The sequence below is a fragment of the Camarhynchus parvulus genome, chromosome 1, assembly GCF_901933205.1.
Source record: "Camarhynchus parvulus chromosome 1, STF_HiC, whole genome shotgun sequence".
NCBI classification, from domain to species: Eukaryota; Metazoa; Chordata; class Aves; order Passeriformes; family Thraupidae; genus Camarhynchus; species Camarhynchus parvulus.
This window is the reverse complement of record NC_044571.1, coordinates 85351125-85375837: the sequence shown is the minus strand read 5'-3', so window position 1 is coordinate 85375837 and position 24713 is coordinate 85351125. Positions and strand designations below refer to the sequence as shown.

Genomic DNA, 24713 nt, shown 5'->3' with positions numbered 1-24713 from the left:
TCAAAGTCTTGGCATTCCCTCAAACAAGCGATGCCTTATAAATTACAACTACTACCAAATAAACCAGAGAGAGAACTGCTGACCTGGGCACCTTGCTGCATGTTTCCCTCAGGTCTGGGGGCCTGAATGCAGGTAATTCAGCCAAAATCCCTGTGCTGGTCTGCTGATGTTTAAACATTTGGCCCATGTACCTTTTTGTCTCTGCTTATACAGAAGGTACAACAGCCCAGGGTCTGAGCACTGCCACAGTATCACAATGTAAATCATAAAGGAGAGAACAGCAATCTCTACTTCTAGCTTCTGAGTGTGCATTTGCTCTCCTGTGGATTTAAAAATGAGAAGTCTGGAACAGGGTGTTAGTTTTGCAGGTATTATTTTTTCAATTAAAAATAGGGTACTTTGGGATACTTTGATCTTACACATTAAAAATTACGTGATGGGATTATCGGATATTCTTGAAGTGAAAAAAACAGACGTTTTCCTCTAAACACTCTTCTGAGAGCCTGGCATTTAGTTATGCAAAATTTATGGTGTAGCTCTTTTATCTCCCATCACTCTGTTCTAATGTTGCAAAGCTACCAACGCAGTAATCAATGACACTCATTCTTTCCTCTGAAGCTCAAAGTGAGGACAAACTTGAAAAGAGGCAAGCATGGGCTATTGAGGAACTGAAACTTCAAGAAATACTTACAAAATGATGCTAGCAGAGACAGTGCTGGTCACCTGGGCTTGAGAGGTGACTGCTTATGGCACTAAAAACACCCCAGCACTAAAACCACACTGCGCACTGCAGTCAGCCAAAGGGGTGATTCCTGTGTGCAAAGAGTAACAACTTTGTATTTGAAGAAGTGTCACAGTTTTTATCTGGCTTCAGTCACTGTCAGGGCGCAGACTCTAAGAGAAGATGGAGCAAGGAAAGCTGCTTAAATTAAAATCTTGGTGCATTTCCCTGCTTACATGTCCAAGAGAAATGACCTCCCCATCCTCCAGATTAACTTCTGTTTCATTCTAGAAAGGACATTCAAAGGAAATACACAACATTCCACATGGAAATCCCAGAAAAAAAATGTCACATTCCTTGGCAATACCAGCCCATATTATATATACGTAGCACAAGGTGAACAATGCCAGCCTGGAGGGAACACAGTGGCTCCCACCCTTGCTGTCTACCCATAAATTAAGTTTCTCACAAGAATGCCAATCTTGGTATTAACCCTGAGCAGTACCATAATGCAAAGGGCCTCAGCCTCTTCTCTCTCTCACCACTAGCAAAACCAGCACATGTTGAAGGCTGCTACCAAGACTAGACAACCCTTCCTTCCCCTTCTGGGCCATCTGGTTACCTCTCTTGGGACTACCCTGCTCAGCTCCTGCTTCATCTGCCAAATTACCAGGGGTAGTTTTTTTGAGCTTTTGGACCCAAGGGCAATGTCCCCTTAGCTCACTGGATGCCCAGCTCATCAAGCACCTTGAAACGAACCAGGACATGTAGAAGACTGGGGAGACTGCTCCTCATGGATACCTAGTTGGAAACTCACAAAAACCCACTTACAGTGCATCCTTTTTACTTCTTTCTTACTTACATCTACCTATCTGAAAATCAAAGGTTCAACCTTTACCTTCAGTCATGCAACAACCTCTGAAAAGGGCAAAGAACAAAAGGCGGATTAGACCAGTTCTTTGTTCTTGCCCTGTCACCCTGACAGCCACCCTGCAAACCTGTTTGAAGCAGTTGTGTCCTTCCCTGTAACTTGTGACTCATGTCACATTAACCTAGAACTTTTTGGCACCTTCCATTGTCTTCCTTTTTACATCTTGTTTTTCACCTGTTGCTGTTTAGCCCCACCTTGCCCTTCAGATCTGGCATCTCAGAGCAGGATCAACAACCTCCCGTTGATGCCAAAACCAATGCAGGCAGCCCAGAGCTGCTGTTGGGGATTGCCAGCAGAGTGCACAGGAGATGTTTTGCCATCACCCCACTCTCTTCTCAGAAGATGGGCTTCCAGTTCAGGCACTCTCATTTACAGTGACTGTGACAGAATCAGTGACTAAGGACTTCAAAAAGGATACCTGCTCATTGCAAGTCATTTAGGGAACATACTATGGATGGGGCTGTTTGGCAGCTGTACTCTTTCCACATCTTTCTGCAGAGAAGTAATTCCAAAATGTAAAGGACAGCAATAACACTTAAGACAACATACTAAAGGAGAGATGGTCCAAATGCAGGAAGATACTTCAGTGTCTGATGTGGGAACTTCTCAGTGGTTTCAAAGGGAAGGCAGGTGCTCAAACTGTTTTGTGGAACCAGACTTGCCAACTCAGGGCTGTACTGGGAAATGCAAACCAGCAAACGCACAATTAACACCTGCCTAATCAAGTGGATGAAGGAGACATGAAAACATCTTGATATGCAGGAGATGTCTCAGTGCACACAAGAAACCCCCCAAAGTAATGACCTCATGGTGATGTTGCTTGCATGATCACAACAGGTAAAAACCCCAGCCATGGAGCACACTGAGACATGGCAGGTGCCACATGACATAAACAGGTATTTTTAGATGCTGCAGGTGCAGTACCACATAGCCTCACCAGAGAGAACTGTGACTGCAGTTTACCAGTGTAGTGCTAGTTGATTACAATTTTTCAATTTTTTCCATGTACTTGGAAAAGAAGTTCTCAGGGCTGTGCTGCAGCCACTTCTCATAGTGTGTGCCCATATACATGGGCTTCATCAGCAGGAAGGCCACTACCTTGCTTTTCCTCTTTATATACATGGTTTATACTCCAGCCATAGTGGGCTTATGAGTAGCAAGCACTATGCAAATGATAATTTGCTGATTTGTGATCATTTGGAATGGAAGAAAGATGCTGGAAACCCTCAGTTCAAGTCCCAAATAAATCACTGGTTTCCAGTTGCCTCAGGCAAGTCACATGCTCTTCCCATAATACTGTCTTCAAAACAGAAATCAGTATTTCTTTACCTGGCAGAGAAGCTGAGAGCCTAAACCCATTAGAGACTGCCAAGGAGTTCAGATCCTATAATGATAAGCAATTACTTAATATACAGCAATGCTTGGGAGCATCTGTTGGTTGTTTCACAATATAGACCAAACTGTTTGGTCCAATGAGCACATGAGAAATTTTCTCAACAACAACAACAGAAAAGCAAAGCAACAACAAAACCCCACCATGAACTGCAAGTTGGCTGTGGAGAGACGGATGGATGAATGAGCTCTCATCTAATGGAACATTTCTGTCTGCTGTGAATATGTGCTTTCTTGGAGACAGCAAACAGATACCTTCTGCAAAAGTTGTGCAACTAATTTGGTTATACAGAAAATGAAACCTCTACCAGACACTGAAGGAAACTCTCTCATGCTGAGAGCTACAGTTATAACAGAAGAAGAAACCATACAGAGTTATAAAACAACCCAGTGTACATCTTTATTGATGATTCACAAAATCAAATATCATTCAACAAACTCACTCCAGCAATTCCAGTATGACATTGTTCCTTGCTAGGTTTGGCTGATTTTTCCAAGGTAAACAATATTTGCTTTTAAGTCGGAGTGGGGAGAATCATGCTTTACAGTAGCCATTTCCTGACTGTAGCAGTAGCAAGTGTATCACAGCCATGACAATATTTTAGGTCACACTTCCTTATTAATATTTCACATAAAACCCCCTGCTACCTTCAGTGCTTGTTCAGTACTTCCATGGCATGTACTACTCACATGAGAATCATAACCCTTTAGTTAAGTGGGATTTATTAATACTCCAGAAGTGCACTGAAGACATGAGCTGCTATCAAATTAACTGCCAGTGTCCTTCCATAATCTCACCAGAACATACATTATTTTCAATAACCCAGTATTAAATTGACCAAGAGTTTCATTGATATAAAAACTACCTTGATTTCCCACTGAAACACACTCAGTCATATGTTATATACACACAGTTACACCAGTGGTTTTCTCCACGTGAGTCAACTGCTGAGCTACAGGAGACAGGAGTGAGAAAACCTGGGGAAAGGAATAACATCTTTGATATTGTCAACTCCCAAGATGTACTGCAGGTACCGTTCAAACCCCATCCCGAAGCCTCCATGAGGAACTGATCCAAATTTTCGGAGGTCTAGATACCTGTAATTTAAACAGACAGTTACATTTGCAGCACAGTTATGCTGACATCATTAAAGTGAGCTTTTCATGTAGGGTTTTGCTTTCTATCTTAATTACTTCCCTTTGACCCTAACGACTGTGATTTCTGTGTTGGTTGGGGGTATGAAGAAGCAGAATTGTATCAGCAGAAACCCCAAGTTTAAACCCAGTCAAACCAGCATAGCTGTGCTTTGCCAATACACTACAGCCTGGTTTTTTAGGAGCAAGAACACATTTGGGCAACGAAGAACAGCATGAGCACCATACCTCTGCTCATATTGGAAACAACTCTGTAGTTTTAGTACCTAAAATATTCCTAGCAGAGACACAAAGCCAGGTTCCTACAGAATCACTTCCACCACTGGAGGCGAAGTTCTCTGCTTGGGCTTGTCTAGCCTTTGCCATGTTGGTGTGGAAATCTGTCCAGCAAATTCTTTCAATTTCTGTTTGCTTTTCAATTGCCCAAGTAATTTCATTTCCAGCAATTTCTTTAGAAGCTTAAGTAGGTCTTGCTGTCTGTCTACTCAACATTTCTTTATTTTTTTTTCTTTTAAGGTAATTGTGATGGCTTTTTACTACTTTTTCTCCAATCACTCTTACAGACTGATTCATTTATTTTATAGTAAGCCAGAAAAAAAAAACCTTGAACATATCTTCTCTAAAAATGATATCTGGAACAAGACATTTTATTTTGCAGATCAGCACCTGTTGTGCACAGAAAACTCAGAAACGTTTGGAAGCAGATACTCTGAGTATATGGGTGTCAACAAGATTATGATGGTTCTTCTACAGTTACTCACTTCCCAGCTGGACTGTGGCTGATGTGATACTGTATTTGCAGCTATAAATTGTCTCCAACAGTTTTATTTTAATAGAAGTGAAAAACATCTCAGTGCTTCTATTGATTTCTGGGGCCACTTCTGAGGTTGCTGAGGGCACCAAGTTATTCTTCTTTACATAAATGCACTAGTAGGGGATTGAGTGACTCCAGATGTATTACTTGCTTCTAATCTTGGTGTATGAATATTTCATCATCCCAGTTAAAAAAAAATCAAGTGCACTTAAATATAAATGCGTATGTTTTACTATTTATGCAGTGGAGTAGAGAGGGGCAGAACGGTGTGAAAGAAATTAAGATTGGATTGATTGCAAAAAATGACTTCCCAAATTTTACATACTGTTAACAAACTCCAAGGAAATATTATATTTGTGTGTATATGTACCTATATATGTATAAATATGTAAAATATACATTATGTATATTTGAGTGTAGTTGCTTGGACATCAGATCTTTCTTGGCTTGAAGACTGTATTTTAAGTGTCTTCAAGCCAAGATGATCACCCTTACTTGCAAAATAAGAGTACTTTCCCACAAATTCTATAGCTGCAAGATTGCCCTGTCACTCAGTTTGACAGTATACCTTTCATACCATGAGATATTATTTTTCCTTACAGCTCATTAGCAGTAGTTAAAATTTGGGAAACCATTTATTACACTCAATCCAATATTCAAGTTTCTTCTTCCCCGGTGTTTTTTCTCTCCCCTCCACTGCCCAAATAGCAAAAGGAGAAGCAAAGCTTACTTCTTCCTCATAGCACTGAGACACGAAGTGCAGTTTGCAAGTTGAACAGCACGCCCAAGAGTGGGACATGTTTTCTGATGACTGGGACCTACGTGCTTTTCTCTCTATGCTGCTGGGTGTTAGCTTGGCTCACTAAGGCTTGTTGTATGCACCTCACATCTTGTGATGAGGATTGTGCTCAGGATAAGAACATGCAGGCTGTGCAACTGCATGGTGGTCTGCATCTCTGTCCACTTTACACAGATTGCATTGAGAAGAACTTGAGTCTCTGCAAATACCCTGAACTGCTCCTGGGGAGCTCCACTCCACAGCTTTACAAGGGCTTGCAAGGAAGGTGATGGGCAGACATGATGCTGAGGGTGGTGACTCACAAAACACTCATAAATGTGAGATGGGTGCTGGTCATGGCAGATCAGTCTGACCCAGCTCAGGAGTTCTGAGCAGAATTGCCAAAGCAGCTGCTAACTACTTTAGCTGTAAACAGGAATACAGGTAAGAGCAGAAACTTTTCTGATGATGTCTGTAAGTGCATCAGCCTTTGCAAAAGCAGTTGTGAATAAGCCCAGCATCTTCTCTCCCTTTTTGCTGGCAACAGAGTTTATAAAGTCATTGTAAGAAGATGAAATAACTCAGCTACTTCCAGATGAACAATAATAATAAATTCTACCCTTGCTTATCCAGGACTTTGATCTGTAGATCTCAAAGCACTTTGAGAAGCCATTTTGGCAAAAGGAGCCAAACAAAACCCATCAAAGTTAATGGAAAAAGTCCATTGAATTAAATGTGCTGAGGATCAAGACTCTGAATCCTTTCTGATGACTGTGCATAGAAGAAGCAGAAGAATGAGAAATTTTCCATTCTTCACAGATGAAAGAAAAACTAACTGCCTGCAGATGAAGAGAAAAATCTCTCTAGGGTGGAAAATGCTCCCTGAGGTTTTCCTACATTCAATAGTCTAGAGACATTGGATGTTTCTCACCTCAAAAAGAGTCGTGAAGTAGTCTAGCTGTTTTTGCCAGTAGCTCATACTTAAGAGTGGAGCTGAGCACTCTTGGCAACTGGTGGACTGTGCAGCATTATTCCACAGGAGAAGTAAGTTTCTGTGACCCCAGCTAGCCCAGGTGTTTCTGCTCTAGACCTGAGCACTGGTGGATCTTCAGAGATTTGAATCTTACTAAAGTGTGCGCTATAACAACATCCCCCAGCAATGAATTCCAGGAGCCCATTATGTGCCATATTAGAACATTTCTGTTCATCCTTTTAAAAATTTATATTCTTCTATCATCCTTGTGAGGTCCCTGTGTTGCACAGCAAGGTACCATGAAGAGCAGTGCTCTCCTAGTGACCATTCATGAACAGAATGTATGCTTTTCAGTCTCTCCGAAACAAATATAATCTCAACTTTTTATGCAATCCCCTTTCTATGCTGAAGGTTCTGTGGCCAGTTTGGAAAAAGTAAGGCTGAAAGAACAAAGATGCTATAGTCTGTGAAACTGAATATTCTACTGGGTGTGTGTGTAAGAAAAAACCCCCTGGCTTTCTGCCTGCCTCTGTCTGGCGCAGCAGAGCACTCCAGTTTCTTCCCAAAGAGGAGTAATAGGACCAGGTGGCTGCCAAGGACAATGATGAGCTACCTGTTTTCACTGGGCTCTGAAGAAGGTTAAAGGATGAGGTGAGTGTATTCACTGGCCATGAGCTCCAAGTGGCTCATCAGTGCTACTTTTCCCTAAGCCCAACTCCTCCTTTTACCCTGCCACACAAGGACCCAACAGAACACGGTGACATTCAAGTTTCAAAGATTACCAGAAGTTAAAGAGCCCAACAGAGCTCAATCTTCTTCATCCAGAGCAGGAGCAGGGCCAAAACACAGTAACATCCACCTGAAGACAGCAGACACCACCTGCTCTGCTACTGTGTACTTTCCCCAGTGTTACACCAAAAGATCAAAAGGGTACCTGGACTGTAAAGGGCTCAGTATGAGACAACTGTCTCCACTGAAGCACATGAAGATAATCAGAGTAAGGAAGCAGTGCCTTACACGTAGGAAGACTGTCTGAAATGCTGCTCACTCTGATGGTTGTGGGAACCTTACAAAGTACCTGCTTTGTTACTTTTAAGATGGCACTTGGAGGCTGCAAACAGGATAAAGTTCCCTGTTTACAAGGCAATATACTTAATACTCCCTGGTCACAGAGAAATTAATATAATTCATTATTATTAATATTATTAATTATTAATATATATAATTACTCCCAGAGTACTCTAAGATCATAATCTACAGCTCTGAGCTATTTTCCATCTACAATTAGAAGGAAAAAGTGTGAAAATAAGATAAAATAACTACAAAATCAAGCCAAATACTACTTCAACTCATATTCTATATGGAAAGAAACTTGCCTAACAGGAAAGATGTAGTGTACCAAAGAAGCCTCATAGAATTTGACCATGCCACTTAATCTGTCTTTTGAAAAACTTCCTAAAAGGTAGGAATGGCAAGAAGCAGAGCAGTATTTCAGATCATAACTTGCCTCTGCCTTACGATTCACTCACGAACAAGGCAATCCTGAAACTGTCCTAGAAGCAGTCAGACCCACAATATCCTCTTGCTTAGTGGAAGGAATAAAACAGGTAGAATCAGAGATATGGCAATGGTTAAGGAACTTGAAAGGAGATCACATTCAAAAGTCAGCACATATTATATTTAAAAAGGAATGACTCAACTGTTCTTCCAGGAGTTTGTGAGCCAGCTTTGGAGACTCAATTCAATCACTAAATTGGAAGAGATTAATTTTAGTCTTTCCTACCACCTCCACTGAAAAGATGGATGCTGGCAAGGCACCTACCTGTATTCTGGCAGATTTTGGACTGCAGTCCAGAAGCATCCAGAATAACTACTGTCCTGCACCTTCCTAGGACACCAGACCCTGCTAAGGCAGGGGGTAACAACAGCTTTAATCTTCTCCAGGAAGTTACATTGTCTGCGATGGAGTGGAGGGAATAAAGGAGGAAAGAGTCTCCAAAACAAGATTACAGCAGGAAGAGTTTCCAGAATGTGATTGTTACATATCACACGAAAATGCAAATGAGTGACAGGCAATGTCCTCATCTTTTTTTGAGGGAAGCATAAGGCAGGGCTGCACTATCTTAGTAGTGCTGGAAGGCTCTGCCATTGAACACCAGACCTCCTTGGGCTGTATCTCAGCATCTAACCACACAACTTCTCACCCTGTTCAGGATAATCCCTCTCTCTGATAAAGGGATATGGTGTATTCTGGACCACAAATACAACAACAAAGGAAGAAATTAAATTCACCCTCTTTGCACATGGATGATGTGAAGATCTGGCATACACTGGGCTGTTCCTCAGTGATTTCATATTGTGGGAAGATGAACGTGAAGAACCCATACTTTGCTTTTTTTTCAAGGCAGCCTTCCTAATGATCAATCCAAATACTGCAGAATATTTGAAAATACTCCTCTAAATTTAAAATTCTCTGCACTACCACTCTCTCAGTAGCTGTGATGAAGTACATACCAAGAAACACTAAGAACCTTCTGTCGTTTTAATAGGCTAAACTGTTAATTCAAAGGTTGATCTGTCTTCTTAGGAGGACAGTTTTAATTGCTTTAACTGCTTTGTTAGGGAAGATTTTTCGACCCAATTGCTCTGTCAGTTGCAAAGGGAGTTATTCATAGACCTCTTAAAGGTCACAAATTGCTGTGGTTCTGTAACCTGTTTATCTCGTGCATGGTGGTCAGAATTGACCCAGCTTCCAACACAGCCTAATGATTTAATATCAAAAATCATTATGGGTTGTAAATTAATCCAGTTCCTGCAATCCTGAGAGGAATAACCTGTGCTGTGAGTGGACAAATTGGAGGCATAAACTAAGTAGCATTAGATTAACCTTTGTTTAAATGAATTGGCTATTTCCTTTAGATTGGCAGTGATGGCAGGGCAACAGGGCCAAAAAATTGTTCCCTCAGAACCAAACTAAAACAAACCAAAACAAACAAACAAAAAAACCAAACAAAACCCCAGTTACTTAAGTAAATATCAAAAGAAGAAAAAGAGCTTGCAGACCAAGGTCCATCTTACCATTGATAGGCATCTGTGAGTCCTAATCTGTGAAACAAAAAGAAAATCCCTTGTAAGTAAAGGAACAGAGTTATTCTGTACAAGCAGCACTCGCCTGGAAGAGCATGCTACTAAAAAAGGGAAAATCTGGTGAACTATTGTATGAAGCATGTATAAGACAAGAATCCTGTTTTTTTCTCTCTAAGGTTATGCTGGTTCTGCAGGAAATAGAATTTAAAGGTCTAAAGTATTTGGGTTCAACAAAACCAAATCCTGAGGACTCAAAATTGAGAAAAACATGTGAAAGGAGGTGTGATTTACAAAAGACACACCCCCTTTGTACCTTGAAATGCTTTCTATGACTTTCCTGACAAACAAGAAAGTCTGGCTTCGAACTCCACATGGACCATTCTCCTCCTCATAAGGACTGTGGACTCAGACACTGGCAGAAAGTTTTGACTGAAAAAATGCAGCAGGCAACATTATACTTTACATGAGTTGAAGCATGCCTGCTTCAGAGAGCTTACAGGGAGAGTGGCAGGAAACAGAGGGAATATCATCATCCTACACTAACAACTGAGAATTAATGTTCTGGTGATTTTAATTGCCTGGTGCCTTTTGAATTCATTATGCTGAAGTTGATTTTACTCTTCTCCACTGACTAGATATATCTGTGTGAGCATGTGGGTAATTTAAGCAACAAATTAATTCCCAGTGTGCAAATGGTGCTACTCTGGGATTAGCCTTCCCCCAGTATCGCTTTGCACAAGTGTATGACTGGCCCAACTGAAGTGTTTAAGTGCTGAATGGGACTTTGCACAACCTGATCTCATGGAAGGTGTCCCTGCTCATGGCAGCAGGGCCGGAACTAGATTGTCTTTAAGGTACCTTCCAACCCAAACCACTCTCTGATTCTACAAAATTTTTGAACAATCAGATAGGATTCAGAGAAAAACTGTCTATGGAGAATTACCCAATGTATAATGTCAATTATTACCTAAAAAGCAGCTTTGATATTCTGACATTGAAGTTAGCCTAAAATTACCAAAAGTAACAAGATGCAGACTAAGGCAGCAGGGAAAGAGGAGACCCCACGACACACTACAGGTCTCGAGCAGTTCCAGTGAAGCTTCCCATGAAACTATTAGCAAAGAGCCATATTCTCTGAAATCAGGCCAGTCACTGAGGCCAGCTGCATCACAACTGGCAAAGCTTCTGACAAAAATTGCAATTTCTCAGTTACACAACATGATGACGGATATCTAAGTTCTGTATATGTGACAACTTCCACCTTCATAATCCACTTTCAGCCACAAAAAATGAAGAAAAGGATGAAGTGTCCCACAGCAGACCCTGCTTCAGACAGTTGCAGCAGAGCTGAGGCACTCTACTGCCCTGGCCTCTTAGCACAAAGAAAACTTTTCTTCTCTGATGAGCTAAAACAGAGGTGCTTTGCACACCTATGACAGAAGCACAAGAACTTCTTCACCAGTTTGCAGTCACCTACTCATATAAATAGATATCACAAAGACAAAAATAGGCTTCTTTTAAATACTATTATCTGGCCTTCCACTCCTCTGTCTTGCCAACCACAGCTGCTAAAACACTCTCCTGCTCAGGCTAGTCTCCTGGCATCTGTGGATTTTCCATACCTTTGTAAGCGTGATTCGAGGAAGGGCAGGCGCTCCTCTCTCAAGCTGCCTCCACACAACTCCCCTACTCCTGGTACAAGGAGATCAACAGCTGCAACCTTCAAAGAAAGAAAACTAATTGAAATCATGTCACATAGCCACACAGTGATTAGCAGAAGTTAACACTGATGGTTTTTTGTAAAACCCTACTGTAATTCTTCCAGAGTCCAGGACACTTAGGTAAGGATTTGCACATACTTGAAAAGTCTTTTGTTGACAGGAGAAGGCTGGGAGGAAATTTTGCAAGGATAAACATCAGAAATTTACAGAAAACCTAAATGACAGCAGTGATGTCTCAGACTGAGGACATCCACTGCAAGTGGTTTGAACTCACTCAACCACTTGGTTGAATCTCACCAAGTTACTCTGGTGACAACCTGTGTGGGGTTATAAAGAACCCAACAGCAGCTCAGAGAACAGCAAAGACATGTGGGCAATCTTTCTGAAGCCCTGATTGCCTGTTCTGATGCTGCTGCTTGTGTTCAGCCCTATCTATTCCCACTCCTGGAGACAGTTCTAATGGCTATGGTAGCAATGGCACTCATGTGCTGCATACAAGTGTTAGGATCCAAGCGTTACCACTTAGGCTGTTAGGTTTGGGCTGCCTGTCTTCTAAGGTTATTTTTCTTATCCCACAGCTGAAATGTTGCTAAGAATTAAAGCCATTGAAGACACATTGGTGCATGGTGGTGTTGTTGCTCTTTTTAGCAGAGGCAATCCTTCAGGTTGTCTCAATTCAGTTGAGAAATCACAATATCAAGGCATGAGACTTGATAAAGAACTTATTTCTTCTGCCCATCTGCTATTTGAGCATTACATGGATGCTACATTTGGATGACAAGAGAATCACAGACTACTTGGAGCCATCCAGTTCTAGGCCTTTCACTTAGAAGTACAGAAGTTTACCAGGAAAAGAAATAAACTATGGCAAACTTGTCTTAAGGCAATTAAGCAAAAAGTTAACACTGTCCCAACCCCTGAATCTTCCTCCTCCTGTTATTCCTGCTTTGGGTATTTTCTTCTACAACAGGAAAAAAAATGGACAGGATCACCTGATGGTCACATCTTATCTTGAACTTCTTGGGAGCAGGCCGAGCAGATGATGATCTAGCAGTAGGCCAAGACATGTTCCTAGACAGGAAAGTGGTAGAAATGTGACCCATGGACTCACCGTGTGTTGAGGTCCATCTTCATTGTCCCGCATGTAGAAAGGTTTGAGGTCGTATGGGTAGTTCACCACAAACACAGGAACCTCCCCACAGTGCTTCACCAGGTACTTCTCATGTTCTGTTTGGAGGTCACAGCCCCACTGTAAGGATAGCAAAAGGGGCCTGGGAATCTGATTTGGTGCCTCTTGCCCATGGCAAGAGACCCAGCAAAGTCCCTGCACATAGAGAGATGCACTGCTTTGAATAACATGATAGCAAGCAAAGCAACTTCTCATACAGGTCACTGGGAAGTAGACAGTTTTTCAAGTTTTCAGGCAGAGCAAAGCATGTAAATAAATATGATTTAACTTAACAGAACAGGGCCAGATCGTCCCTGTATCAAGCCCAAGCATCTGGTATCAAATCAGAAAACCCAGAACAAGCAAAAAAAATCCCAACCTCAAAAATCCCAAACCACACGCTCATATCTAAAGGAAAACGGGCACCTCTCCAAAGCCAGCTTACTTGGCCCAGCCAACCAGCCTTATTTCAGTATTACCTTTGGTGTATAGAAAACAGCTTTCCTAGGCTGATTACTCTCCTGCTGTGTCCTGTTACATGCTATTAATTAGCATGTAATTAATCCCCACTTAAGAAAACCTAGTACCCTATTAGGCAATTCTTTGTTATCAGAAACCATGGACATTTGCAATGCCCTTCACTTTTCTATTTTTCCAGGGATGTTATAAATCCTGTGGCTTTTGACTTGAGACCCCCAGTCCATTCACAGGACATGCAACGAATATTGGGGGAATGGAAGGGGAAGTGGGGAACAGACCTCTCCCAGACTCTCTTCATACTAAAATATCCCAAGTTTGCTGTCTCAGATCCAGGTAGCACAGAGAAAAGATTTGAGGTTCTACACCCACTTGTGCACAGAGATGAGACAGTTCCCCAACTGGCTATGAGGGTGGCTTCAGCCAGAGGGTTATTTTCCTTGAAGTATCATAATGAGATAATGATTAAACAATATGGACATAAGATGAGCACCACCACAAATGCTGTCCCATACTGGAGTGGGTGTGCGTTTGAAATTTGGCAAAATATGATTTTTAGAAAACCATAACCTCATAGTTTAGAAAGACTAGCATGTTACTCTTTTTCCCAGTCAACATCTATGCTTTGGAAAGACAAGGGATTCCCTTTACCTACATCTACATTACATGGCATTTTCACATGGTATTGGTTTATTAATCCTTGTCAAACTTTTGGTGCTATCCTCTTATCTTTCCTTTTCTTGAGAACTATTACAGCAACTCTTCTTAGATGATTGCTACTGAATCTGTAACACTCTCAGCACTACTCACATACAGGAAAGAGAAGTGCCTTTGCTAAAGCCTTGGTCCTTCAACTGCAATCTCATCACTTCCTTCCCTGCAAGTTTACATGTTCTCCTGCTACACATCTCACTCCTTGTATTGCTCCCACTGCAACCCCAAAGGGCAAAAGTCACACTGGATTTACAACCCAGCAAACAAAACACTCCAGGAGGCAGATAATCTGTGCAAAGTAACAACACTTGTGGTATCAGAGAGAGACAGAGAGAGAAAGGAGATTCTACAAAGTTCAGGCTCTGCACAGGGACAAACCAGCTGGCAATGACCTACCTCTGGCTTGAAAGTGAAAGTTTGAGGAGCTTGCTTCAGAATTTCCACTGCTTCACTGTAGGAAATTCTGCAAGAGGAAGAAAAAAGTCTTTAAGATAACTGTGAAAGGAACAACAAAGTTTTCTGGCTAAGTGCCGTGCTGGAAAATTAAGGAGGCATTTCCCCACCACCATGCCAACTTGTGTGTAATGTCAGACTTCCCAGCAATGCTTCTTTGGACAGAAACCAAAAAGCATTTAATATGGCAAGAATCCTATGTTTTCCTGTGCTTCAGCTACATGCAGGGCAGGAAGTGCTAAGCTCTCAACACTTCTGCATTATTGCAATATTGCATTTTAGTCAGAAGTGAGCTCTGCAGGGAATTGCTTCATAGAAATGGGTGGATTTTTTTAAAGAAAACAATATGTCCTCATCAGCATAGCTACAACAACACAGCTCTAGTCCAGGGTGTGTTAGACAAAAATAACAGCCCAGGGTGCAAAAGGGCTTGTAGCTCAAATGTTTCCACTTTACTTAAAAAACCATGAGATTTAAGTGCACCAATGTTTCTCTACTTCTCTAACAGATTTGAGAGCAGATTCTCCACCTATTTCCACCAGCACAAAAGAACAGCATCATGGCAAAGCAAACAGAAAAAGTGCAGTGAACAATGCTCCAGGTTTGGTAACTGGAAATCAAGACTCAATGGAAGATAATATGGCAGCCACGTTTTCCACATATCAAGCCAAATGTTGTGGACAGAGAGAAGAAAAGAATAACATGATCACAGTAATTTCATCCTTGTTTCACTGGCTAATCCAATTAAAAACCAAATTCCCTAAGGAGCACAATCTCTTTACACCCCATTACAAGGTTTCACTAAAGCAGGGAAGGCTTCTGGAGGAAATACCTCAAGAAGGAATATATTGCTCCACATGTTTGGGTTATGTGAGGCCACAGACCAAATGAGGTGTATCACTGGCACAGGTTCAACACATGTAACCAATGTGTGTAAGCCAGGAATGGCCCGGATCTGCCAGCAGCTGATGGAGAGAGAGACAGAGAGGGAGAAAGAGATGACCTGTCTCTCTCTCCTTTTCCTTGGAGCATGGGAGAAGCTGAGCGCAACTTTGTCCTTTCAGGAGTATCAGTTAGGTCCAAAGAGAGGACTGAAATGGCAAGATGCTAACTTCACTGAGGACTCCCATGGTGCTCCTACAGGCAGAGGCACAGAGGGGATCCATCATGATCCTGTTGCCCAGCTGTGGCTGTAGCTGCCTAACAAGATAACCAGTGCTGGGATGAGCAGACCTACAATGTTCTGTGGGATAAATGGAGAGCTCCACCATTTGAAGAGACAAGCAGAAGTAGGGAGGATGTGGCACTCTCAGGGGTCAGTGAGGGAAACCCAAAGCCTTCAGCTCTTTAGCACAAAGAGGACTGGAATTAGGAGCTACACAATCAATTGGGAACAGAAAACCAATTGGGATTATTAACTGTCATAAAATACTTTCATATAAAGAGAGCTACTGGAATGAAAGTGTGAATGAAAGCAGAGCATCAAAGCCAAAACCAAGCAGGACTGTGAGCAACCAATGTGCAGGTACATGCTGGAAGGAGAGGATCTTGTCCAGGAGAACAAAAGCCAAAGGCCAGCAGATTCAGGTGTCAGTCTCATGCAGAGCTGAAAGGGCATACTTGACAAAGAGTAAAAGGGGACTGCAGCTCATGCTCTTTTGGAGACATTATGCTAACCCAGAAGACATTGAGTTGTGAAAGAAAAAGAACATATGCAAAATAGGAACTCCTTCCCCAAAAGCCCTCTGCAAGATCATTTTGAAATAGTACTTACATCATAAATTTGTGCTTCAGCATTTGTTCCAACCTGCCCTTGGTCAAAACAAGAAAAACATAAACATGTAAAGCTACCCTTTACGGTTCAGGGGCAAACTCAGGAAAGTGACCTCTCTCTATTTTGTAATTTGTAGGACTGCATTCAGATCTAGATATGGGTCAAAATCCACTCCTGGCCATTCAATGCCAAAACAGTACCCAATTATTGAAGCTGATGCTTCAGAGGCTACCAGATGAAGTGACAACTACAGTTCTACCACACTTGCTACCAGATACAGAAAGTTGTGTGTCCTCTCTCTGTTGGCCTGAACAATCACTTAAGCTCAAGCTGATATTTAGCTTTTCAGTTTCTTAATAGAGGACAACACAGCAAAAAAAAAATAAATAAACAAATTAAGTCTTCCTATATCCAAGAACCCCCAAAACACAAAACAGGATTGCATTCTTTCCTGTCACATGCATTACCTTCTGTGCAGGAGCTATGTATTTATGAAAAAGCTCGACATCACAAGGACATTTGGAGAGCACAGTGCTTGTCACTGTCTTGAAAAGATCTTCCATAACCTAGTAGAGAAAAAAAGGAAATAATGAAAAATGAACATTGCTTAGGTGCCCCAGACTATAAATGAAAAATGGTACACATCAGCCAGAGTACAGAAGGAGTTTCTGTCCTTCTGCATGGCCAGACTGCATAAGAGGGAACCACCTCACCAATACCCCTAATTAGCAGGCTTGCTTAGTAGCTGAAGAGGAATGGAACCTTGATTTTTGCTATGGGTTTAGGGTTTCGGCGTTGGCTGATGGACTCAGTATCTTCAGTCAGGTATCTCCCGTGGAAAAAATCACAGCTGAAATATTCAAGCAGCAACCCTGGCTAGCCACAGACACGTTACAACCATTTGTGGGTCTGGTTTCAGATTAATTCCTAGTGAGGCATGTGTCCTGTAACGAAAAATTCTGGATTTATGCTTTGTTGCTAGAAAAGGCAAAACTGAAGGAAAGAGAATAAACATGCAATGTGTAGAGCAAGCCCATCAAACAGTTCTCAGCTAGAGAAACTCTGCAGTTAGAGCAAAGTGAACATGTACAAGATGAGTAGAGAGCTAAAGCAAAGGACACATCAATGCAGGGATGTTTGAGAAACTAAAAAGATGTGGTTCCATTTCCCTAAACGAATGTGGATTAACTAAATGACATTATCATCCAATTTGGATATACTTATCCAGTAAAACGGGCTTCACTCATTAAGAAATTAAAATGCTATTAAAAGCCCCCACATGGGATGCTGCTGCATTTTCATCAACCTGTTTTAAGAGCCACTTTCTCTTTTGGCTAAGCAAAGCAGACCATCCAAGACACTTGCTGTTGTGCAGACTAAGAGTTCCCATGGCTCCCTGTAGTCTTACACCAGCACAAAGCAGGTAGTTGACACTTGTGGTATCAACTGATCATCCTACCTCTTATTCAAAATCACCCTCCTAGTCTCATTTTCTTTGTCAAAACAGAGCAGTGCAGCTGGGGCTGCATGTCTTCTCAGCCTGGGATGGGACAAGGTTTTTCCTAACAAAGCGCATCTCAAAGTCCTCGCACATTCCTAGCTGGTTGTGGATTTTTGGTTCTTTTTTTGTCCGTTTTTTTTGTTTGTTTGTTTTGTTGGGGGTTTTTGTTTTGTTTTGTAGTTTGGGGTTTTTTTGTGAGCATAACAACTGCTTCATTAATTGCAGAGTTGAGAGAACTGAAGTTTCCACTAATGGTATCTAGGTGAGCAGCAGCCCCTAGACACCACAAAGACTGTGACTGTGGAAAGAAGAACCTGTGGAAAGATCAGTCAGCAGACCTCAAGAAGAAGCAGTAGGTCTATGCCTTACAAGGAACCAGATCTTACAGGGTAAGAGGAACACAAGGCACAGAAACAAAGCAGCTGGGCTACTGACATAGCCAAGATGAGATTTCAGGCATGTTGTTCAAATCTATGCTTAGATGAACATCCTTCACACCTGCCCCAAGCTGCTAAAACATTGCTCTGTGCTGGTGAACAACCTCGGCATCCCACCAGCCTACTGGAGCTGGTAAAGCAGCCCATTTGTACTCCTCTGAGCCAAACTCAGACTCAAGACTCCTGCATCAACCTGGGCTCTCCTTTTAAAAAAATGGAAGATGCAAATAAGGGAAAGCATTATCATATGCAGATGAACAGTTTTACGCCTCCTGGTGCTCAAACACAGAGGAAATGAAAAGCCAGCATTCCTGCTGCTGAGTGGCAAATAACCAAACAGTCAGCTTTGAACTTTCTTCAAAGTAGCTAGAAAAAGGCTTATGCAAATGAAATTAGAAAACTTCTTAGCAATTCATCTGGTTTCACCAGGCAGAGACGAAGGGATTTTACATTGAGCTTCCTCTTTCTAGAAAATGAAAGTATCATCTGGTTTTGGAAAGGCATGTTGTTTAATTAGCACTTTTTTTCCTCACTGTGCGATAAAGTAACAATTAGGTTCCCACAGCATTCAACATAAGCAGCTTCCTCTTGTGGAAAAAAGATGTGGGTGGTATGGGAAAAACAATCTGAGAAATATTTCCAGGTTTGAGACTGAGGTTTTATCCTGGCAAAAAAGACAGACACGTGGGTCATACACTGGCCTCCTCACTGCTCTTATTTATGCCAAACAAGTACTAGGCACAAACAGTAGATGGAAAAAAAAAGGAGGGGAAAAAACTCTCAAACTGAGAATTTATGTCTTTAAGCAGATAGCATAATGAAGGACTGCAAAGTAGGCTATAGGAAAAATGAGTAGAGAAGTGAAATCACTGGCTTGCTGGTTTAAGGGAACACATGAGTGTGAGATATAGGTGAAGTGACTGGTTTGAACATATTCTGAAATATACATGTTTGACAGGAGACATACACAGGGGAAAAAAGGCACTGGAATCACAGCAAGTAGCTCATCTCAGAGGTGGGACTCTGGATGCCCCAAGAGCCCAATAATGTGGTTGCTTCACAGTGGTGGTGTAGAAACTGTGCTGGTAGGGGGGCAAGGAAGGAGGACAGAGGTTAAAGCTTTCTCCCCTCCCTCAACCCTTTTAGCCTTTCTCTTTTGAGTTTCACGTTTGCAACTTCAGCAGTATCAACACTGGCCTTCCCCAATGTTGCTCTGTTGTTTAACGGTTAACAGCTCAGTTTTGATTACGAGCAGCTCCCAAGGGTATTGCTTAATTTTACCCTGGATCTTTTGATACTGCAACTTATCCTCTTCCCAAATAAAATTATGACCAGAGTTGAAACAGAGCAAATCATCAATAAAACAGCAGTAAAAGCAGCAATTGAAGGTGCACTCCAAGAAAGGTTCAAATCATCATCTTTATTACGTAAGAAAGATTACATAAGAAAAATCACACGACCTGCCAGCAAGATTTTTATGTATGTATTTACCTGGGCCATGCATATGGATGCAGTGTAGATCACAGGCTCCTTACATATGAAACACTCACCAGTGGACCACTGCTGCTGCCTCCATGCTTGCTCACACCCACTCTATGTGTGCAGATACACACAGAGGAGAGGATTCACATCTGATCTTGGTCATAAAATCTCATCTCAGCAATACAAGCAACAGCTCAGGCCCCATTTTGGAGAGATGCTGTTGCTGTGCAAGGAAAGAGGCTTGTCTGCCAGACCACTGCTCCACTGGCCACTGCAGCTGAATGCTGATAAAAGTTAGGGAAGAGAACAAGCCTGAGCTATGGCAGCTGGATACTACTTCAGACAAAGAACCTACAGTCCTGCAGATAGCCCAATGTCCCTAAAGAGTTTGTAAAACTCTTAGAGTGCAAAATTCTTAGAACAAACCCTTCTCATGTGATTACCAGTGTTTGCTCCCTCAAGACTGCAGTCAGACCTGCCCAAGTGCCTCAGACTTGGTACTGAAGACAGAATGCTGAGTGAAAACTAGTCTGGAAATCAAATCACATACATGTTTTAGATCCAAGCTCTCTAAAGCTGACACCCAGAATGGGTACCTGATTTCATTTCATGCCTGAACTCCCCTCTGTAAAATGGAGGTAATAATGCTCCATGTCACTAGGCTGTAATGACAGCAAATTAATTTTGATGAAGTACATAACCAGTGGAAGACAATACTCCTGCCCTCAGGACACAGCTCAAATACTGAGTGTTAAATTGTATGCCCCATCTTAAAGAGAAATATTCTCCATCCCTTAAAGAGACAGTAGTGCTAGGATATAACCTTTTTAAGGAAGACTAACACTATGCATAAACCCCTGACAATGCCCTCAGGAAAACTTCCTTCTTGCATTTCCTAACTTTACAGCCTAAATAATGCCTTTTTTCATGGCTTTGTGTGTGCTTTTGATGAAATTCAATAATGACTGTATCATATGGCCTCTTTTGAGACTCCATTAGTGTCATGAGTGAAGTGGGATCCTTTAAATATACTGCACTGCTGATACAGTGGAATGAAAAATAGGAGATAATGGCCTACAAATACAACCACATGACACAGCATTGAAGAGGGAGGGAGGGAGAGAGTGATAACAGGCATCTCAGAGGACAAATAAAACTGGAGACCTTGGATCACCAGTTCAGGTACTGGGAGGCTGATGGCTCTAGGGAGTCCAGACTTCCACAACTGCACCTCTTCTCCTGTCTGTCTGACCTTTTTCTAAATCCCTCTCTTTCTCATCCATTTTGGAGGAGAAAAGAGGTCTCTCCTTAGATACCCTTACATGTACCCTGCACACTAAAGCAGAAATACTATCACCCAGCCATGCAGCGTGAAGTACTGCACTGAGCACACGGGACTTTCCACATTAAGTATTGTGAAACCAGCACTGTGAGAGTAGAAGCTTCTTTGTAGCACTAAAACACATTTTGGCACAGAACAGAAATTTAGATTGCATGATTAAGACACATGAGACTTCGTAAGAACTGTGCTACTAATTTAAGAATAACTGAGCACTACTCTGTGCAATTACAGAGAGGAAAAAAGGCCACTGCTCTAAGACTTCAGGCCCTTTGTTCCCAAATACATGTAGCTTGGTTATTAAATCTCCTTTTTTCCCTTTTATTTCATAATGAAAACTATGTTTCTTTTGGAGCTTTGGCCGAAAGATCTCAAGCCTCAACAGTGAATGGTAAACATGCACATCTTCGTAGCAAGGCTCTTTAATGGTATATAAGCAAATACTTCAAGATGTCCCTAAAGAAGCTGAGCATTCCCAGCACAGTAACTTGCTCAAGTGAGAGATACTTAGTCCAAATGTCCAATAGCAATTTTAAAAATAAATTTTTAACAATCCAGCTCCTTATGTGAGGACAAAGTTCAGATAATAACCCTGGCCAAGAGCCCTGAAGGCTTTCAACTGGGCGTTTTTCACTGAATAAAGAACTTGCAGATGACAACAAACAGACAAAATACCCGATGGGCAGATACATAAGGGAACACTGAATTTAGGTCAGTTACACCAGGAGAGACACTTAGGTTTTAGAGCAACGAGCAGGGTTTTCTGTTGATTGAGGTTTTTTGTTTGTTTTGTTGTAAGAGAGATTGCTCAATGGTTTAAAAATAAACAAAGTGGGAACTCCACTTCCCCAAGTAAGAACACCACAAAATTAAGCCTGTTGCAATACATACTCACTATGAGAAATGCAAAATAATGGCTGCTAGGAGACTTTCTGTTATAGGGAAAGGTGCTTGTCAAAGACTTTGAGACAGAAAGAAGATTTAAAGAGAGCACAAGCTGAAACTTCACAAGATACTTAGCAACAACAAAGGCAAAAATTGAGAGGAAAAGTTCCTCCTTTCTCTACAAATAAAAGCCTTACAAATTCCAGAACAGTTCTCAAATCTAATTCTCTGAATTGTCTGAATTGGCTGTCTATACTTCAAAACCAGGAAATTAAGGTTTTCCGCACAAGGTATGTTGATTCTGTGTTGAAGGGCTCAAACACCACTCAACAGAAGACCCTGCTTACTATACTAGAAAAAAGTAGTGAAGATTTTAACTGACTCCTGATTACCTAGAGAAACAAGGGGGCTCAGGAATTAAGGTGTATACATATACACAGGCTGTGCTCTAAGAATACACGAAGCTGTGGAGAAAAGGAGAGACAAAAGAAAGAGGAGGATGCTATTCATGATGGAGCACAGGCTCCCAATGGATCAGTCCACACAGCCCAGTGTCATGCAGACATCTCAGATTCAGAAGCAGCACACAGAGCACACCAACTGTGCTCTCAGGCCATGCTGCTTCAGCACTGTTTATGGCCCATGCTGAAGAAACCACCACCTGGATGTTATTTTATAAATCTGCAGCCAGTGCCTCAGGTGTTTTTCTTTATAAGGTTATTTTTTCAATCACTTTCCACAGAGCTTATCTGATAAACGAGAGTGTATGTGTATGTTTACATACAAGTCCTACTGGGTATAAGCTGGCTTATGCTGAGACTAGTAAGGTGTATAGGCATCCATCATGTGGTTAAACTGCATCTGAGAGGTCAATCCTGAAAAATCAAAAACCAGCTGATGAAGGATTTCCTCTGGTCTTCTGCTAAAGCCACAGTGAACAGTGTATGCCAGAAACTGTTGTTTCTTCTTCAGATTTCAATGCAGATTTCAAGGAGGCCTTTACAGAGCACACTGCTTAAACACTGCTCACTCAGTGGAAAGGTGCTGAACATTTTGAAAGGGAGGGTGCCACTCATTAGCACTAGTCAAGTACATTTATATTCCCTGGCAATACAACAACTGTGGAGCTTCCCATTCAGATGAGGGCTGTGTGCACTTCTATCTTCCCTTCCAAATCCTCTCTATAGCCTCATGTCTGCTGAGCAAACCCTCCTCCTTGGGAAATACCTGTGCAATCCCTACTTGGTTCACACAGGGTGAGAGGAGCTGTGACCCCAGCTGAGGGCAGGGAGTACAGGAGGAAGACACTCTGGTATCAGTCCTGCATAGACATCGGGAGTGCCCACCTGCATGATGTCCTGAAGGCTTTCAGTGAAGGACAGCTCAGCCTCCACCATGTAGAACTCCGCCAGGTGCCGGCGACTCTGCGAGTTTTCCGCTCGGAACGTCGGGCCAAAGGTGAACACGTGAGTAAAAGCCCTGCAAACCAGCAGGGAACAGGCAGGTCAGGAACAGCACACAACTAGGTCTGTTACATCTAAAGCCCTCACTTTTCTCCCAGCATCTAGAAACAATCATGTTTCCATTTCATCTTTGACCAGTTTAATGGCACTGCTGAATAAGCTGCTGTTATGTTCTTTCATCCAGGTGTGGAGAGAGGTTATTCACACGTTGTGACTCAGAGATGTTGCACACACACTATTTACCTTTCTCTGAACACAAGTCATACTCAGGACACTTTTTGTAACTGTGTGGGAATAAAACCCAACATTCTGCAGAACTGGATAACTAGAGAAGTATGTAGATACTATACCAATCATGCTATCCTCGTCCACGTGCCTTTACACTTTGCCTGCAATGCCTGACCTTCACAGGTGCTGTGAGACCCCAGTGCTCACCAGAGCAGAGTGGGCCGTGCTGCTGGCGTTGCTGGGCTGGTGGGCACTGAGGGGTGGCCAGTGAGGCCCAGCAGGACGGGAGGTGTACGGTGTGCAGTCCCCCTCTAGTGGTACGACAGAAGTTCATTGCTCAGAGAGCCATGGAGATAAACAACTGGGCTCTTCCACACAGCTAAAAATGGCTCAGCTGAGAGGGGTCCCTACTGCAGAGAACACATGGGGAGAGCATTTAATGCTGAAGCAGCCAATGCATTTCCTATTATAGAGCCATTTCTCCAACCACCTTCTGGGGAGTCTATTTAAATACATCCTCTCTTGTTCTGCAGTCATGTCATGCTGTGTTTCCACTTCCTTCATGAGAAACCTTCCTATCAAACACCAACACACCTTTTTGATTTTATGTGGGAAGCTGCACTCCAAGCAATACCTTTTACACTGTGATCTAAGAGCACACGAGCTCCTGGACACCCTTCAAGCCAGTGAGAGCTTCCCAAATACATGCTGTGACATCCGTGTTGCCTCTCATGCTTCATGAGAAGAAAAACCGTGATTGGGGAAGAGAGCAAGCTGCTTCAGAAAAACCACAAACTGGGCAGCTGCTAACTTTGGTACATCTCTAACTTGGTGTTATTTTTAGCTGCAGACAGCATGTAGGAGAAAAAGAACCCGATCAGTAGAGATTAAGCACAGTTTGACACTCATGAAAGGATGCATGCTAATTGCTGGGGCTGGCATTTGACTTGCATCTTGCTCTGCAAGCTTTCAACTTAAAAAGGACGTTCACTGAAGTTTCTGAACAGGCTAATTTTGTTAAATTGAAGTTTAAATAAACAACACTACAAAAAGCAGCATTTTTCCTTTGCCCCTTATGGAGACATCTGTGCTACAAATAAAGGAACACATGCATTCTGCTTCACTCATCTGTTCCCTCATGTCACATGTTGGTTAAAGGTTATGATCCAAAGAAACAGCACTTTCTTTTTCCTTGAATTGCTAATAGTAAACACACCCAA

The 24713-nt window shown here is 42.1% G+C and overlaps 1 protein-coding gene across 1 annotated transcript in view; it reads right to left on the bottom strand.

Moving 5' to 3' along the window:
- Window positions 1–3419: 3419 nt before the first annotated feature.
- The window catches only part of NARS2 (asparaginyl-tRNA synthetase 2, mitochondrial), a 46120-nt gene continuing 24826 nt past the window's right edge, over window positions 3420–24713 (bottom strand). The window contains exons 7-14 of the mRNA XM_030945233.1: window positions 23149–23281; window positions 16626–16724; window positions 16159–16196; window positions 14328–14394; window positions 12684–12821; window positions 11474–11571; window positions 9843–9869; window positions 3420–4142 (exon numbers count right to left, since the gene is read on the bottom strand). Of these exons, the coding sequence (XP_030801093.1) occupies window positions 3998–4142; window positions 9843–9869; window positions 11474–11571; window positions 12684–12821; window positions 14328–14394; window positions 16159–16196; window positions 16626–16724; window positions 23149–23281 (745 nt within the window). The 3' untranslated portion in view covers window positions 3420–3997. The remainder of the gene's footprint in view (window positions 4143–9842; window positions 9870–11473; window positions 11572–12683; window positions 12822–14327; window positions 14395–16158; window positions 16197–16625; window positions 16725–23148; window positions 23282–24713) is intronic.